Genomic DNA, 18,719 nt, shown 5'->3' with positions numbered 1-18,719 from the left:
TCCTTTAACTGTGACTTGTGACTTGTGCTTGCAGAGGCAAAATCTTATGATGCAGAGAAAAATAGATGTTCTTAGCTCAAAGAAACAGGTAAGGAAGCTATTTTTCAGTGATGAATCATTATAAGGTTTTTTGGTTAAATATTCTTTTGGTTCCTCTGTAAAGAAGGTGGCTGAGCACTCATATGGAACCACAAATTCGGACTCATCTACCCCAGCCACAATAAATATTAGCTTACAGGTATTCATGAAGCACTGCCTGTAGATTTTGTTGGTGAAAGAATATATTAATTTATTCTTATTCACTATAGATGGAGCAAGATGATTATGTGGAGAATGAGGATCTGCCAGCACATTACAGAGATAATTGTAGTAGCGATAAGGTTTGCACACCAAACTTAACACATGGATGCAAAGCAATATATTCTATTCATGTTGCTAAATACCGTTATTGCCACTGCTTTCTGAGTTTTCTAATAGAATGGCAGTATACTGTTCTATGAACTTTATCAAATTGTTGTATTAAACAAGCATATATTACAGGTTGTCTCAAAGGAAACATATGCTACTCCCTCAATTTTTGAAGCATCTCAGTACCAAGTAAATATCTTTCTAGCATCGATATTTTTGTTAGCTTATTTTCCACAACTAAGTTATCGATTTTGACTTGTTACCAGCTGAACAAGATCTCAAAAAGGCCTAGTGCATCGGTACCTGCTAGTGTATAAGACACATCGCTTAAAACTTCATTTTATCCTTTTCTTAATTGTTCTTACAACTGGAGTCTAAGAATCCCCATATATACTTTTGTAGAAGAATCATCGTGGTACAACAAGTTTGTCAACTGGCAATACAATGAAGGTATGATTATTCAATTTCTTAGACAGACTATGATCTATTATGTGCTTATTTGTTGTATACATATATTTGTGAATCAGGTTGGCACCAAAGTATACTTGCAGAGATGGAAAAATCGAAACAAGACTGTCGCAATGGGTAAACTAGTGAGTTGTGATCCAAAACAGAAACTTGATGGTGTTCAGCTAGGCAAAGAATTTTGGATGGTTTCTGTTAGTTTTGTAATGGTAGAAGATGAACCATTGATACGACCATACAAAAACTACAAGGTTCTTAGAGATGTAGAAGGAGGAGCCCATGTTGCATGGCCTTCAACTTTTGTACGTCTTTTCTATAACCCATTGAGATTTCAATTCTCATGTGTGTCATATTATTTAATTTAATTTTCATTTGCAGATCGAGAAGATAGATATATGATCACAGCAGAGGAACACTTGACTGAGCTGAAGGAAGGAGAAAGGAGGACAACTAGCGTGCTAAGAGGGATCTTTTATATGTTTCATATTTGCTCACATAGTAACATGTCCTCTGTACAAAAAAATGTGTCATGAATTTGGATGGTACTTTGTAATGCGACAAATTATTTATAATAAATAAATATATATATGGCTCAGTGTGCTTATTTTTATGTTGGATGGTATTGCATTTTTTATTAAATTGTACAATATTATCTCTATTGTTGTCTCATAAATAAATAATTATATAATATTAATGAACGAATGGTTTAATCCTTACAACGCATATAAGTGTTGCAATAAACTAAATCTATACGTTACAACAAACCATAGAGGCTATTCACACATGGTCTGTACAAACACATATAAGTGTTGCCATGATCAAATATTATGCGTTGCAACTTTGCAACGGTTATTACTACATGTTACCAACACATAAATAAGTGTTGCAATAGATCCTTGCAACGCCACTTTAGGCAACGCATACAAGATGCGTTGGTATAGACCCTACCAACGTATATATGAACTTTTAGCAACGCATATTTGCGTTGCAAAAGGGGGTGTCAATTTGTAGTGATAGCTCATTTCATGCTTTAGAAATAGAGAAAATGTGTAGCTAGCTCATTTCTTGGACATTTAGATTGCATATGTAGGTGTGATTTTCTTTTAGATTTAGATGAGTATGTGGATAGTAGAAATTTTTAGAATGAGTGTAGACACTTCATGTGATGTACTTGTATATATGACCATATTGTGGATAGTTGATTTTTGTATTCATGAATGAATTAATGAAATGAGTATATTAGAATTTTTTGTATTATGAATGGATTATTTTGACACTCTAGTGATGTATTTATTCAGACTCACATTGAAACCATCTAGAAGCTAAAAAATCTTTATTTCGAAACAAGTATACGTCGTTAATCTCCATCCAATGGTGATGGCACTACCTTTCGGGGATACACGATGCGCTATAAGGACGTCGCGAATCGGCTGGTCGCATCACCAGCACTTCCGATTGATAAGAAGACAGCATTTGACACAGTCAGCATGGCCGTTGTTGTACTGAGAGCATATCAACGAGCATGCTGCCTGTGCCAAGTGCTGCGCCTATTAATCGTAAATGTTGGTGCTGCGATTGGTGATATCCTTGTACCGCACCGTGTCCCCTGAAAGACAGTGTCATCACCGCAGGGTTGAGGTTACTGACATATACATTTTCAGAAATAAAGGTTTTTTTTTCTTCTAGAGGGTTTCTAGATATTGAAAAGAGTGTACTCCTGGAACTGAAGGGTGTCAAAGTAATTAGAAGTTATAGAGATTTCTTTCAATTAATTAGATATTTCTTTCAATTAATGATAAATTTCGTCTTTTTTATATGATTTCATTGTTATTTGCAAGAGTTATTAATATGATCATTGTAATTGTAATAGTAAATAATATTTGCATTGTAATGGTAAGAATTTATAATTTTGTGGAAAATAAAGGTATTTTTCAGTAAAATATGGCTTCATCAGCTGGAGGGAGTGGCCCCGGTGGGGGTGATCGTTGTCCTTCTGGAGAGAAGGGCACAACTCGAGTAGGTCGTCGGTCCAAAAAACTTAGTGCTTTTCATAGGGTAGCGCTCCGTTATTTGGAAAAAGAACATAGAGAATGCATGGCAAGGGGCGAGGAACCTCTGTTTGATCTTTAGGATTTATTGCGGCGTTACGGTTCATCACCACCAAACTCAGAGGTTTCAGCTCCGCCATCTTCTTCTGCCCCAGCAAGAAATCTGTTAGAGCATTCTGCGTTCCAACGCAAGGACGGTTGAAATCCTATGTGTTGTTGTCCGAATTTTTAAATTTCATGTATAGTACTCCTTTGTTAAGTTCTGTAATGGATTAAGTACTCCATTTAATTAATCAAGATGTATGATGGATATTGCAGATCTTTTAATTATTTATGTTATGTTACATTTAGTTTAATTTAGGTTTGATACATTTTATTTATTCGATACGTGTAAAGAACTCAAATCGATTTATTTAAAATGCAGATGGACCGGCAATGGATGTACAATGCTGACCGACGTTGGAAAGAATTCATTAATAGCCTGCATTATTTTTTGTCTGTGGCTGAGGCAAACAAGCAGAATGGTTTTATGTGCTGCCCGTGTGTTCATTGGAACAATAACAAGGATTACTCATCTTCAAGAATCCTACACAGCCACATTTTCGCAAATGGTTTCATGGAGAAGTATGTTTGTTGGACGAAGCACGGAGAACTGGGGGTTACCATGGAAGACAATGAAGAAGAAGATTTTGATGACCACTCTCCCGGGATTGCTGGAATCGGTGCATTCGATGACGATATTCCCCTGAAGGTGCCCAAAGTAGATGTGGCAGAAAATGATCCCGGCGACGATCTGGGGCAGGCATTGCACAATGTGCAGGCAGACTGTGAGAGTGAAACAGAGAGGTTGAAGTTTCAGAAGTTATTAGAGGACCACCGTAAGTTGTTGTACCTAGATTGTCAAAATGGATTGAAGAAACTTGGCACAACCTTGGAGTTGCTGCAATGGAAGGCGACAAATGGTGTATCCGACAAGGGATTTGGTGAATTGCTAAAACTTGTTAAAAAATGCTTCCTAAGGACAACGAATTGCCTACCACAACGTATGAAACCAAACAACTTGTTTGCCATTTAGGATTGGAAGTGCAAAAGATACATGCATGCCCCAACGACTGCATCCTCTACCGAGGCGAATACGAGAATTTGGATGCATGTCCCGTATGCAGTGCATTGCATTACAAGATTAGAAAAGATGATCCTGGAGATATCGAGGGGGAGCCTCCCCGGAAGAGAGTTCCTACGAAGGTCATGTGGTATTCGCTTATAATACCACGTTTGAAGCGTCTGTTTAGAAATAAATATAATGCTAAGTTGATGCGATGGCACAAAGAGGAACGCAAGAAAGACTCGATGTTGAGACACCCCACTGATGGGTCGCAGTGGAGAAAAATAGATAGAACGTACCATGAATTTGGTTTGGATGCAAGAAACATAAGGTTCGGTTTGAGTACGGATGGCATGAATCCTTTTGGTGAGATGAGCAGTGGTCATAGCACTTGGCCTGTGACTCTTTGTATGTACAATCATGATGCCAGTGCTTATCCCAGGTCTAAAGCAGCCCGGAAATGACATTGATGTGTACCTAAGACCATTGGTCAAATAACTCTTATTGCTCTGGGGCGATGAAGGTGTACGGATGTGGGATGAATACAAACAGAAAAACTTCAACCTACGAGCATTGCTGTTCGTAACGATCAATTACTAGCCTGCTCTTGTAACTTGTCAGGACATTCGAACAAGGGATACAAAGCATGCACACACTGTTTAGATGATACCGATAATATATGGTTGACTCACTGTAAGAAGGTTGTATACATGGGTCATTGTCGGTTTATTCCCATTAGGCATGCGGTACGAAAGAAGGGCAAGCATTTCAAAGGCCAAGCGGACCACCGAACAAAACCGATGCACCGTAGTGTTAAAGACGTCTTCAACATGGTAAAAGATCTAGAAGTTATTTTTGGAATGGGATCTGGTAGCCAACCTGTTCCGAACGAAAACGGAATGGCACCCATGTGGAAGAAGAAATCTATATTTTGGGAGCTACCATATTGGGAAGTCTTAGATGTTCGTCATGCAATTGATGTAATGCACCTCATGAAGAATTTTTGCGTCAACCTGATAGCATTCTTGGAGTGTACGGAAAGACAAAAGATACAGTAGAAGCACGTCAAAAATTGCAACGTATTGAAGAACGAGATGCCTTACATCCACAACAGCGAGATAATGGACGACAATACTTAAGTCATGCCAGCTATACTCTTAGCAAGGAAGATAAAGAAATCATGTTTGACTGCTTGAGCAGTATAAAGGTTCCATTTGGAAACTCATCCAATATAAAAGGAATCTTAAATTTCGTAGAGAATAAATTTACAAATCTCAAGTCTCATGACTGCCACGTGCTTATGACCGAACTACTTCCAGTTGTGCTGCGGAAGATTCTGCCTGATAACGTCCGGTTAACCATCATGAAGCTATGTGCCTTCCTCATCGCAGTTTCTCAGAAGATAATTGACCCGGAGAATTTGATAAAGCTGCAAAATGATGTGGTGCAATGTCTTGTTGGCTTTGAGCTAATATTTCCACCATCTTTCTTCAACATCATGACACATCTTCTAGTGCACCTTGTGAAACAGATTGATATCCTCAGACCAGTATTTCTACACAATATGTTCCCATTCGAAAGGTTCATGGGGGTATTCAAGAAATGTGTTCGTAATCGAGCTCGTCCAGAAGGAAGCATCGCTAGTGCTTACGGAACTGAGGAGGTCATTGACTTTTGTGTTGATTTTATTGATGACCTTAAACCGATTGGAGTCCCTGAATCGCGATATGAGGGGAGACTGACTGGAAAGGGTACATTAGGAAAGAAATCTTATGTCTGCACAGATGATTTCTCATTCAAGAAAGCGTATTACGGTTCTTCAACAATCATCCTTGGTTGACCCATATATCGAGGAACACAAGAAAATTCTGCTCTCCAATTTCCCAGAAAAGTCTGAGGCATGGATTACACGTGAGCACATGAACACTTTCTGCAGCTGGTTGCGGAAGCATCTAATGCATAACATGGATATAAGTGAACAACTATTCTTATTGGTTAGGGGACCATCTTGGAATATCTTAACATACCAAGGGTACGAGATAAATGGAAACACATTTTATACGATAGCCCAAGATAAAAAGAGTACCAACCAAAACATCGGTGTTCGTATGGATGCCACGGACAATAATGGAAAAAAAGACACATATTACGGCTACATTGAAGAGATATGGGAGCTGGATTACGGTCCCAATTTCAAGGTGCCTCTATTTCGTTGCTAATGGGTTAAGCTATCTAGAGGAGGGGTAACAAAAGATGAGTATTGTAACACCCTAATTTTAAATTTCAGTATTTATTAATAAATTAATTGGCTTTAGTTAAATTTTCTAAGGTTTATTGTGTTTAGTTGGCATTTAAATCTAATTTTTGTTCAATAAATAATTAAAATTTATCATAGGTTTAAATTTTTGTTGCATTCATGCTGGTGCATACTTTTATTTGAGTGTGGTTGAATTCAAATTTGTATTTGAATTCAAACCTTGTTTGAATTAGAAATAGAAGAGAAATAGAAATAGAAATAGAAAAGGAAAAGCTAGACCCAACCCAAACCCCAAAGCAAGCCCAAAACCCAGCCAAAACCCGGCCCGTTCCTCCCTCTCCCTTCCCGCGGCCCAATCCCGCTCCGGCCCAGCAGCAGCCCAGCCTTCCTTTTCCTTTCCCCGGCCCGCTCCTTTCCTTCCCTGGCGGCCTAGTCCGCGCGCCAGCAGCGCCTCAGCCAGCCCGAGCCGGCCCATCCCGCCCGCAAGCGCCGCTGCCGCTGACGCCGTGGCCCCACACGCCAGCCCCCTTCTTCCCCGCCGCGCTGCCGAGATCCTCGCCGCAGTTTTCGCGCGGCCATCCCTCGGGCACGCACGCCTAGACCCACCCCGCCGCCCTATAAGTAGCACGCCACGACCCTCTGGGAACCCCATCCCCAAGCCCTGGCCGCCAACGAACCCTAACCCGCTGCCACCGCTCGCTCCGCCGCGCAGGTGAGCTCGGCTTCGCCGCGATTACTCGCCGCCGGCGACCCCAGAGCCTCCCTGACCGCCGTGGATCCCTCGCAGGCACTCCACGCGTCAATCCGTCGAGTCCAGGAGCACGGAGGAGATCTGCAGCGCCCTCCTCTGCGAACACCGCCCAGCGCCGCCGCGGATCCTCATCGCCGACCGCCCTGCGCCGCTTCCCCGCTCAATCTGAGCCTCGGTGAGCACCAGTTAATCCCCCTGAACCTATTACGCTATTTGGTTAGCCCTTAGCCCGCTCCCGAGGCCAGCACATCGCACGCCGGCGAGCTCCGTGGCCGCCGAGCCGCCCACGCCGTCGAGGGGCCCGTTCCCAGCCCCGAACTGCCTCCCTGTGGCCTCCAGTGCGTTACGCACGCTACGGCGGAGCTCCACGGCCACAGCAAACCCCGAGCGGACCCCGGGAGCACCGGATTGGCTTTCCCCGGCGAGCTCACCGCCGCGGGGCCGTGCTCCGGCGACCCAGCGCCGCCGCCCGCGGTCCAGCTCACCCCTAGACGTCCGATCTTGCGTGGGCGATCCAGATTAGATCTAGGACCAGTCTAATCCTGGCCCTCAGATCTAGATCCAACAGCCTCAAGCCACCCATAACGGTTCGGCCTGACCTTTTTGCTAAAGAACCCCTGCGCTTTATAGAATTCAACCCGCAGTCCTGGCGCGTTCAAAAATAATAGCGTTCAGGTCCTTTTATTTTCAAATAACCCCCTGACCTTCCTAATATTAGTACCCGCAGTCCAGTTAGGTCTTTTTGCACGCTAGCCCTTAGATTTAATGGTTAATTGCGTTTTAGTTCTCGGTTTTAGCAGAAAACCCCCTGGAACATCAGTTTTCTTACAAATAAGCCCCTAGAACTTGTTTTTAGCCTAGATTACGCGTTTTAGCTCCGTTTTTAGCGTTCTTTATATCCACGCGATCGTTGTAACGCGTAGAATAGTTTTAGACTAGTTTAATGTGCTGTTTTTATGTATTGATGTACTGTTTCTTAGTTTTTGTTAGTATTTGCTTGTATGCTTATTTTTGTGCATTGTTTTGGCCATGTGTTCGTGAGTAGACGTTGATCCATCTGAGGAGCCCCAGTACCAGTACCAGGAGCAGCCTTCTTCCGAGCAGTTCGAGCAGCAGCAGGAGCAGTACGAGGAAGGCAAGTATAACATGAACAACCTATCATCTTTAAATACAATTTCATACTGCATTTTAATACTGTATGCCTTTAAGGATTTCCTAGCCAGTTTATATCCTTTAAATATACCCTTGGGTTGCATTTTGGTTAGTTGTGCTAGGTTGCTACGCTATAACACACTCGGGTCCTTTTTAATTAATTTGATTAATGGTTTACTTGAACATAATTCTGAGAGTGGCACTCTGTGTGGCTTGAGTGGCTCACGTCTCGTTAAAATTGGCTTTTGTTAGAAACATGGTTTAGGGGGCCAGCACGGTGCTTAGTGCTTGGTTGGCCACTCTCCATAAGGACCGGTTCATAGAGCGACAACCTGGGACAACAGCGCTACCACAAGACTGGAATGGGACGGTCTTGGCTTACTAATTAGGCCATGTTGGTTCGGGAGTAACTTACCGACGGGGCATGGGGGGTGGTGAGCTTCAATGGTGGCCAGGCTACGAGGCTGGTCTGTGTGTCTTGTACCCCCTCGAGGTGGTTACCATCGTTGCGGAGCCTGATTCCTTAGCGGTTACACCTTGCCAATGTGTCCTTTGTAACGGCCTCGTAGTGAGTCGCTTGTCATCTCACCGAAGGAAGTGTGATGAACAACTGGCGTAGCTCACGACTTGTGGGTAAAGATGTGCAACCTCTGCAGAGTGTAAAACTGGTATACTAGCCGTGCTCACGGTTATGAGCGGCCCAGATCCTCCTTTTGATTAGTGAAGTTATCTCTTTCCGACGAGGGAGGTGCTTCTCGGGGTTTACCTTGGTGGTTTGATTTCGGTTTGGTTCCCAGTAGTAACATGAATAAACTTGATTAATTACTATGTAACTGGGTTAATGGTAATTCATCAACTAGTAGTAAATAGCTTAAATAAAATCTTGCCAACACTTAAAAGCTAATGCAGTTGAGTCAGCCAACCTAGAGCCTCATAGTTTGTGTTATACTTGTTGAGTACAAGTTGTGTACTCACCCTTGCCTCTTCTCTACTTTTTCCTCTTGGCTACGCTACTGCTGCTCAGTTCCTGCCGACGCGAGGGAGTTCGCTCAGCGCTTCCAGGACTACGAGGACTTCTAGGTGCTTCGTCTCCCAGTCGACGTCCCTGTGGCGCCCTGCTTCAGCTTCGGAGAGCTTTATTCGTATTTTGTACTTCGCTTCCGCTGTATCAGACATTTATGTCATTATTGTAATAAATAACATTCGTATTCGCTTTATTATGTCTTTTTACGTGATATGTGCTATGATATACTGTTCATTCTGTTGTATATACGTGTGACTTGATCCTGGCACGTATATGATTGCTCGGTTTATGTTCTTTTATAAACCGGGTGTTACAGAGTGGTATCAGAGCCATATCGACTGTAGGACGAAGCCTAGATAGAACTGGTCGAGTTTTAGGACTTCTTCTCACCAATCCTTGTCTGCTGAAACTATTTTACTATTATACCCCTTGACTTCTATGACCTTTACCCTTCTTGCCTTGATTTCTCTCTCTGAAGAATGGTTTTCGTAGATTTTGGCCTGAATCAGTCATCTGACCACCATGAGTTAGCTAGGTGACCTTTTTATAATAACACGATAGCACGTTCTGCGACGCGTTGTGTTGGTCGAGTCTTTTGCCAAACTCGGCTAAGTCGTGAAAATTGTCTGCTTGTTATTATGCTACATGTTTGATTTGGATTTTTGACTGATTGCATAGCTTAGTAGTTTAAATTTGTTTAAAGGAAATCACCCAGATGTTAAAGTTAACTAATTAATAAAATGAGTTAGATCGTTGGGGGTAAAACAGTCAACTCTATCCTGTCTACTTTATCATGGCTGAGTCTTTTTCCGCTAAGAGTTATCATATCTATCTGAGTTTATTCCTGCAATATCCTTACTCGTGAAATCTTTTGTTCAAATCAGATGGTGAACACCAGGAGCACCGGTTCAGGTTCTGGCCAGCAGCAGGGTCAGAACAACCAGGGTACTGGGATCCCGATGCCTCCACCCTTGACTCCGGAGCAGTACTTCCAGCTCCAGATGCAGATGATGGCTACCCTGAACAACACTGTTCAGGCTCTTCAGCACGCTCACACTCAGCCTCCGCCTCCTCCGCCGCCGCAGCCTCGCGACAGGCGTGCTGAGTTCCTGAGGGGTCACCCGCCGACGTTCTCTCACACGTCCGACCCTCTTCAGGCTGACGACTGGCTCCGTGCAGTGGAGCGTCAGCTGGACATCGCCCAGTGCGATGATCGTGAGCGCGTCTTGTACGCAGCAGGACAGCTGCGAGGGGCAGCTCTGGACTGGTGGGAGTCCCACCCAGTTCACGACCGCGAGGCTCTCACCTGGCTCCAGTTCAGGGAGCGTTTCCGTAGCCACAACGTCCCCGCGGGCGTTATGAAGATGAAGCAGAAGGAGTTCCTTGCACTGAAGCAGGTAATCTTAAGATAATCATTCAGCGTTTTCTTTTGAGCTAATGCCCCCTTGATCTATCCTGATGAATCTTGAGTTAATCTTCTGATATCTATCTGTCTTTGTGAATTCAGGGGACTATGTCGGTCACGGAGTATCGTGATCGCTTTCTTCAGCTGGCTCGCTACGCCCCTGCCGAGGTTGCGGATGACCGCAAGAAGCAGGAGCACTTCATGGAGGGTCTTGAGGATTACCTCCAGTACGCGCTGCTCAACCTCCGCTTCGACGACTTCAACCATCTGGTTGACAGTGCGCTCAACACTGAGCGTAAGCACCTGGAGATGGAGGACAAGAAGAGGAAGGTTGTCCCCGTTGCTTCCGGCAGCAACACTCGTCCACGACTCCAGCAGCCCCAGCAGTACCAGCCTCAGTACCGGCCTCCTCAGCAGTACCAGCAGAGGCCACCGCAGCAGTACCCGCCTCGACAGCAGCAGGCAGGTCAGGGCCCGAGGTTACCGGCACCTCCGGCTCGTACTGCTCTACCAGCTCCACCAGCACCTCAGGCTCCACGTCCGGCAGCTCCTACCGGACAGCAGGCTCCAGCACCTCCTCGCGTCTGCTATCACTGCGGCCAGCCGGGGCACTACGCCAACACTTGCCCCCGGAAGGCGCAGGCGGGACAGCAGGGGCGCCCAGCTCAGCCCAGGGCGCCAGCACAGGGCAGGGTGAACCACGTGACGGCCGAGTCAGCGGCCGAGGCTCCCAACGTGGTTATTGGTACGTTCATGGTCAACTCCCATCCAGCTTCAGTGCTTTTCGATACTGGTGCTACTCATTCTTTCATCACCAAGTCATTTGTTGAGGAGCATAGTTTCTTTACCACTGCATTAAAGAACTGTCTGCTAGTTTCTTCACCGGGAGGGGAGTTGAGATCCCATATTGTTTGCCCCCGAGTCAGTGTAGCCATAAGGGGGGCAATGTTCAGTGCTGATCTGAGGGTGCTGGACACCAAGGGTATCGATGTGATTCTGGGAATGGATACTCTTGCCAAGTGGGGAGTCAGAATTGATTGTGCTCATCGAGCAGTTCACCTGACAGCATCTGATGGCCAAGAGGTGACAGTTAGTGCTTCAGAGCCTTCTGGATTTCTTCACCATATGGAGGCTAGACCCACGGACGGTATTCGCGTGGTGTCTGAATTCCCGGATGTCTTTCCGGATGATCTGCCAGGTATGCCGCCTGAACGCGCCATTGAGTTTTGTATTGATCTCTTGCCTGGCACAGCTCCTATTGCAAAGCGGCCCTACCGCATGGCACCTATAGAGCATGAAGAAGTCAAGAAGACTATTGATGAGTTGCTAGCCAAGGGCTATATCCGTCGCAGCTTCTCTCCTTGGGCTTTTCCATTATTGCTGGTAGATAAGAAGGATGGCTCGAAGAGGATGTGTGTGGATTATCGTGAGCTGAATGCAGTTACTATCAAGAACAAGCATCCACTGCCCCGTATTGAGGATCTCTTCGATCTGCTTCGAGGTGCTCGTATATTCTCGAAGATTGATCTTCGTTCGGGTTATTTTCAGCTGAGGATCCGTCCTGGGGATATTCCGAAGACGGCATTCACCTGCAAGTACGGGCTATATGAGTATACAGTCATGTCCTTCGGCTTGACTAATGCCCCGGCTTTCTTCATGCATCTGATGAACATGGTCTTCATGGATTATCTGGATGTCTTCGTGGTGATTTTCATTGATGATATTCTGATCTTCTCCAAGACCGAAGAAGAGCATGAGGAGCATTTGAGGCTCGTGTTGCAGAGATTGAGAGAGCATCAGCTGTATGCCAAGTTCAGCAAGTGCGAGTTCTGGATTGACGAGGTGCCATTCCTCGGTCATGTTATCTCTCAGGGAGGCATTGCTGTTGATCCGAGCAAGGTGAAGGATGTGCTCGAGTGGGAGACACCGCAGACAGTGAAGGAAGTCAGATCTTTCTTGGGCTTAGCTGGATATTATCGGAGGTTCATTGAGAATTTCTCCAAGATCGCGAAGCCTTTGACTTCTTTGCTGGAGAAGAATGTGGCTTTTGTATGGACTGATGAGCGTCAGATGGCCTTTGATGAGCTGAAGAAGAGGTTGACTACGGCGCCAGTCCTGACTCTGCCAGACCAGACGAAGAGGTTCACGGTATATTGTGATGCTTCGAAGGATGGTCTTGGGTGTGTTCTGATGCAGGAGGGCAGAGTGATTGCTTATGCTTCACGGCAGCTACGCCGGCATGAGCTGAATTATCCTACTCATGATCTCGAGTTAGCCGCAGTTGTGCATGCTCTGAAGATTTGGAGGCATTACTTGTATGGGCAGCGGTGTGATATCTACACTGATCACAAGAGCCTCAAGTATATTTTCACGCAGAATGAGCTGAACATGCGGCAGAGAAGATGGCTAGAGTTGGTCAAGGACTATGATCTGGAGATTCACTATCATCCGGGCAAGGCCAATGTTGTAGCAGATGCTTTGAGCAGAAGAAGTTATGTCAACATGGCTGTGGCTTTCCAGATGCCTCCAGAGTTATGCGAGGAGTTCGAGCAGTTGAGTCTGGGCTTCTTGCATCATACCTCCAGTGCGGCATTTGAGGCAGTACCGACTCTAGAGGCAGAGATCCGGCAGCATCAGAAAGATGATGAGAAGCTGCAGGAGATTCGTGAGTTGCTTAAGAAGGGCAAGGCTCCTCATTTCAGAGAGGATGATCAGGGTACCTTGTGGTACAAGAACCGGATCTGCGTGCCTGATGTGCATGATCTCCGGAAGTTGATTCTGAGTGAGGCCCATGATACAGCATACTCTATTCATCCGGGCAGCACGAAGATGTACTATGATCTGAAGGAACGTTTCTGGTGGTATGGAATGAAGCGTTCAGTGGCAGAGTACGTGGCTATTTGTGACACCTGTCAGCGTGTCAAGGCTGAGCATCAGAGGCCAGCAGGTCTATTGCAGCCTTTGAAGATTCCAGAGTGGAAATGGGAAGAAATCACTATGGACTTCATTGTTGGATTGCCTCGTACTCAGAAAGGGTACAACTCTATTTGGGTAGTAGTGGATCGTCTGACGAAGGTTGCTCACTTCATTCCAGTGAACACTACTTACTCCGGAGCTAGACTTGCAGAGTTGTACATCTCTCGGATTGTCTGTTTGCATGGTGTGCCGAAGAAGATCATATCTGACAGAGGGTCTCAGTTCACTTCTCGGTTCTGGGAGCAGCTCCATGATTCTCTGGATACGAAGCTGCGTTTCAGTACGGCTTATCACCCTCAGACAGATGGGCAGACAGAGAGAACCAACCAGGTGTTGGAGGATATGCTGAGAGCTTGTGCTATTCAGTACGGTACCAGCTGGGATAAGTGCCTGTCATTTGCTGAGTTCTCATATAACAACAGCTATCAGGCCAGTCTGAAGAAGTCTCCCTTTGAGGCATTGTATGGCAGAAAGTGCAGGACTCCTCTCTATTGGGATCAGATTGGTGAAAAGCAGCTCTTCGGTCCTGAGATCATAGATGATGCAGAGCAGATGGTTCAGGCTGTGCGAGAGAATCTGAGGGTTGCCCAGAGCAGACAGAAGAGCTATGCTGATGGCAAACGGAGAGACCTGACTTTCAGTGTCGGTGATTATGTGTATCTGAAGGTGTCTCCGATGAGAGGAATCCGCAGATTTAATGTCAAAGGGAAGTTAGCACCTCGTTATGTGGGGCCATTCAAGGTGCTAGAGCGGAAAGGCGAAGTTGCTTATCGCCTGGAGTTACCTCTCAGTCTCTCGGGAGTTCATGATGTCTTCCATATATCTCAGCTGAAGAGGTGTCTGCGAGTACCCGAGGAGCAGGCACCCCTGGATGGAGTAGATGTCCAGGAGGACCTGACTTATACTGAGCATCCGGTGAAGATTCTGGAGACATCAGAGAGGGTTACTCGGAACAAGCGCATCAGGATGTGCAGAGTTCAGTGGAGTCACCACAGTGAAGCTGAGGCTACTTGGGAGCGAGAAGATGAGCTGATGAAGACATATCCAGATCTCTTTGCTAGCCAGCCCAGCTAAATCTCGGGACGAGATTTCTTTAAGGGGGTAGGGTCTGTAACACCCTAATTTTAAATTTCAGTATTTATTAATAAATTAATTGGCTTTAGTTAAATTTTCTAAGGTTTATTGTGTTTAGTTGGCATTTAAATCTAATTTTTGTTCAATAAATAATTAAAATTTATCATAGGTTTAAATTTTTGTTGCATTCATGCTGGTGCATACTTTTATTTGAGTGTGGTTGAATTCAAATTTGTATTTGAATTCAAACCTTGTTTGAATTAGAAATAGAAGAGAAATAGAAATAGAAATAGAAAAGGAAAAGCTAGACCCAACCCAAACCCCAAAGCAAGCCCAAAACCCAGCCAAAACCCGGCCCGTTCCTCCCTCTCCCTTCCCGCGGCCCAATCCCGCTCCGGCCCAGCAGCAGCCCAGCCTTCCTTTTCCTTTCCCCGGCCCGCTCCTTTCCTTCCCTGGCGGCCTAGTCCGCGCGCCAGCAGCGCCTCAGCCAGCCCGAGCCGGCCCATCCCGCCCGCAAGCGCCGCTGCCGCTGACGCCGTGGCCCCACACGCCAGCCCCCTTCTTCCCCGCCGCGCTGCCGAGATCCTCGCCGCAGTTTTCGCGCGGCCATCCCTCGGGCACGCACGCCTAGACCCACCCCGCCGCCCTATAAGTAGCACGCCACGACCCTCTGGGAACCCCATCCCCAAGCCCTGGCCGCCAACGAACCCTAACCCGCTGCCACCGCTCGCTCCGCCGCGCAGGTGAGCTCGGCTTCGCCGCGATTACTCGCCGCCGGCGACCCCAGAGCCTCCCTGACCGCCGTGGATCCCTCGCAGGCACTCCACGCGTCAATCCGTGGAGTCCAGGAGCACGGAGGAGATCTGCAGCGCCCTCCTCTGCGAACACCGCCCAGCGCCGCCGCGGATCCTCATCGCCGACCGCCCTGCGCCGCTTCCCCGCTCAATCTGAGCCTCGGTGAGCACCAGTTAATCCCCCTGAACCTATTACGCTATTTGGTTAGCCCTTAGCCCGCTCCCGAGGCCAGCACATCGCACGCCGGCGAGCTCCGTGGCCGCCGAGCCGCCCACGCCGTCGAGGGGCCCGTTCCCAGCCCCGAACTGCCTCCCTGTGGCCTCCAGTGCGTTACGCACGCTACGGCGGAGCTCCACGGCCACAGCAAACCCCGAGCGGACCCCGGGAGCACCGGATTGGCTTTCCCCGGCGAGCTCACCGCTGCGGGGCCGTGCTCCGGCGACCCAGCGCCGCCGCCCGCGGTCCAGCTCACCCCTAGACGTCCGATCTTGCGTGGGCGATCCAGATTAGATCTAGGACCAGTCTAATCCTGGCCCTCAGATCTAGATCCAACAGCCTCAAGCCACCCATAACGGTTCGGCCTGACCTTTTTGCTAAAGAACCCCTGCGCTTTATAGAATTCAACCCGCAGTCCTGGCGCGTTCAAAAATAATAGCGTTCAGGTCCTTTTATTTTCAAATAACCCCCTGACCTTCCTAATATTAGTACCCGCAGTCCAGTTAGGTCTTTTTGCACGCTAGCCCTTAGATTTAATGGTTAATTGCGTTTTAGTTCTCGGTTTTAGCAGAAAACCCCCTGGAACATCAGTTTTCTTACAAATAAGCCCCTAGAACTTGTTTTTAGCCTAGATTACGCGTTTTAGCTCCGTTTTTAGCGTTCTTTATATCCACGCGATCGTTGTAACGCGTAGAATAGTTTTAGACTAGTTTAATGTGCTGTTTTTATGTATTGATGTACTGTTTCTTAGTTTTTGTTAGTATTTGCTTGTATGCTTATTTTTGTGCATTGTTTTGGCCATGTGTTCGTGAGTAGACGTTGATCCATCTGAGGAGCCCCAGTACCAGTACCAGGAGCAGCCTTCTTCCGAGCAGTTCGAGCAGCAGCAGGAGCAGTACGAGGAAGGCAAGTATAACATGAACAACCTATCATCTTTAAATACAATTTCATACTGCATTTTAATACTGTATGCCTTTAAGGATTTCCTAGCCAGTTTATATCCTTTAAATATACCCTTGGGTTGCATTTTGGTTAGTTGTGCTAGGTTGCTACGCTATAACACACTCGGGTCCTTTTTAATTAATTTGATTAATGGTTTACTTGAACATAATTCTGAGAGTGGCACTCTGTGTGGCTTGAGTGGCTCACGTCTCGTTAAAATTGGCTTTTGTTAGAAACATGGTTTAGGGGGCCAGCACGGTGCTTAGTGCTTGGTTGGCCACTCTCCATAAGGACCGGTTCATAGAGCGACAACCTGGGACAACAGCGCTACCACAAGACTGGAATGGGACGGTCTTGGCTTACTAATTAGGCCATGTTGGTTCGGGAGTAACTTACCGACGGGGCATGGGGGGTGGTGAGCTTCAATGGTGGCCAGGCTACGAGGCTGGTCTGTGTGTCTTGTACCCCCTCGAGGTGGTTACCATCGTTGCGGAGCCTGATTCCTTAGCGGTTACACCTTGCCAATGTGTCCTTTGTAACGGCCTCGTAGTGAGTCGCTTGTCATCTCACCGAAGGAAGTGTGATGAACAACTGGCGTAGCTCACGACTTGTGGGTAAAGATGTGCAACCTCTGCAGAGTGTAAAACTGGTATACTAGCCGTGCTCACGGTTATGAGCGGCCCAGATCCTCCTTTTGATTAGTGAAGTTATCTCTTTCCGACGAGGGAGGTGCTTCTCGGGGTTTACCTTGGTGGTTTGATTTCGGTTTGGTTCCCAGTAGTAACATGAATAAACTTGATTAATTACTATGTAACTGGGTTAATGGTAATTCATCAACTAGTAGTAAATAGCTTAAATAAAATCTTGCCAACACTTAAAAGCTAATGCAGTTGAGTCAGCCAACCTAGAGCCTCATAGTTTGTGTTATACTTGTTGAGTACAAGTTGTGTACTCACCCTTGCCTCTTCTCTACTTTTTCCTCTTGGCTACGCTACTGCTGCTCAGTTCCTGCCGACGCGAGGGAGTTCGCTCAGCGCTTCCAGGACTACGAGGACTTCTAGGTGCTTCGTCTCCCAGTCGACGTCCCTGTGGCGCCCTGCTTCAGCTTCGGAGAGCTTTATTCGTATTTTGTACTTCGCTTCCGCTGTATCAGACATTTATGTCATTATTGTAATAAATAACATTCGTATTCGCTTTATTATGTCTTTTTACGTGATATGTGCTATGATATACTGTTCATTCTGTTGTATATACGTGTGACTTGATCCTGGCACGTATATGATTGCTCGGTTTATGTTCTTTTATAAACCGGGTGTTACAAGTATGGGATGACAATAGTTGATCTCAACAATCTTGGGTATAGAGACGAGCCATTTGTCCTAGCCCAAGATGTTGCTCAGGTTTTCTACATTAAGGACATGTCCAGCAAGTCAAAGAAGGGGATAAACAAGCAAAAGAATGAGCCTAAGCGACACATAGTTCTATCAGGAAAGAGAAACATCGTTGGAGTGGAGGACAAGACAGACTTGTTAGAAGAATATAATAATTTTGTTGCCATTCCACCTTTCGAAGTAAATGGTGATCCATGCATCCTGCTAGCCAATGATGATGCTCCATACTTGCGCCGTGATCATAATCAAGGGACATTTGTGAAGAGAAAGTCTGTTACCGCTAATCCTTCATGTACTTGAATCATTTTATATTATTGTATAAAAACGTAATCGCATTTCGAATACTTTTATTATATATGTAATGTACAATTATATTTTATGTGTTATATATATATATATTATTTTTTATATTTTTCACTTAATTACCAGACTCAATTATAATTTTCATTCAATAATGGATTACTCAACTAATTTTATTTATTTCATGAAATTACGTTCACATTAACACACTATACTCTCTCACTAACACACACAATCTCACTAACACACACTATCTCTCAAACTCACACACTATTCATTAATATCATGAAATTACTTAATTTTATGTAAAATTCACTTTTTAAATGTTAATATCGTGATAGAATCCACTTTCTGTCGAAAAGCAACAGTTTGAAAAAATTTGTTCACGTAATATATTTTTGCATGGTCAA

General features: G+C 45.7%; 1 protein-coding gene across 1 annotated transcript; it reads left to right on the top strand.

The window, feature by feature from the left end:
• The first annotated feature begins 13 nt into the window (after positions 1–13).
• On the top strand, positions 14–1,328 carry LOC120686585. The gene is made up of 8 exons (XM_039968796.1): positions 14–88; positions 164–238; positions 309–380; positions 541–597; positions 675–719; positions 811–858; positions 936–1,175; positions 1,252–1,328. Exons 1-8 carry the CDS (start codon positions 47–49, stop codon positions 1,270–1,272), a joined length of 600 nt encoding a protein of 199 aa, XP_039824730.1. The 5' UTR covers positions 14–46; the 3' UTR covers positions 1,273–1,328.
• The last annotated feature ends 17,391 nt before the right edge of the window (positions 1,329–18,719 follow it).

Source organism: Panicum virgatum, chromosome 8N, assembly GCF_016808335.1.
Source record: "Panicum virgatum strain AP13 chromosome 8N, P.virgatum_v5, whole genome shotgun sequence".
Taxonomy (NCBI): domain Eukaryota; kingdom Viridiplantae; phylum Streptophyta; class Magnoliopsida; order Poales; family Poaceae; genus Panicum; species Panicum virgatum.
This window is presented reverse-complemented; position numbering and strand designations above follow the sequence as displayed.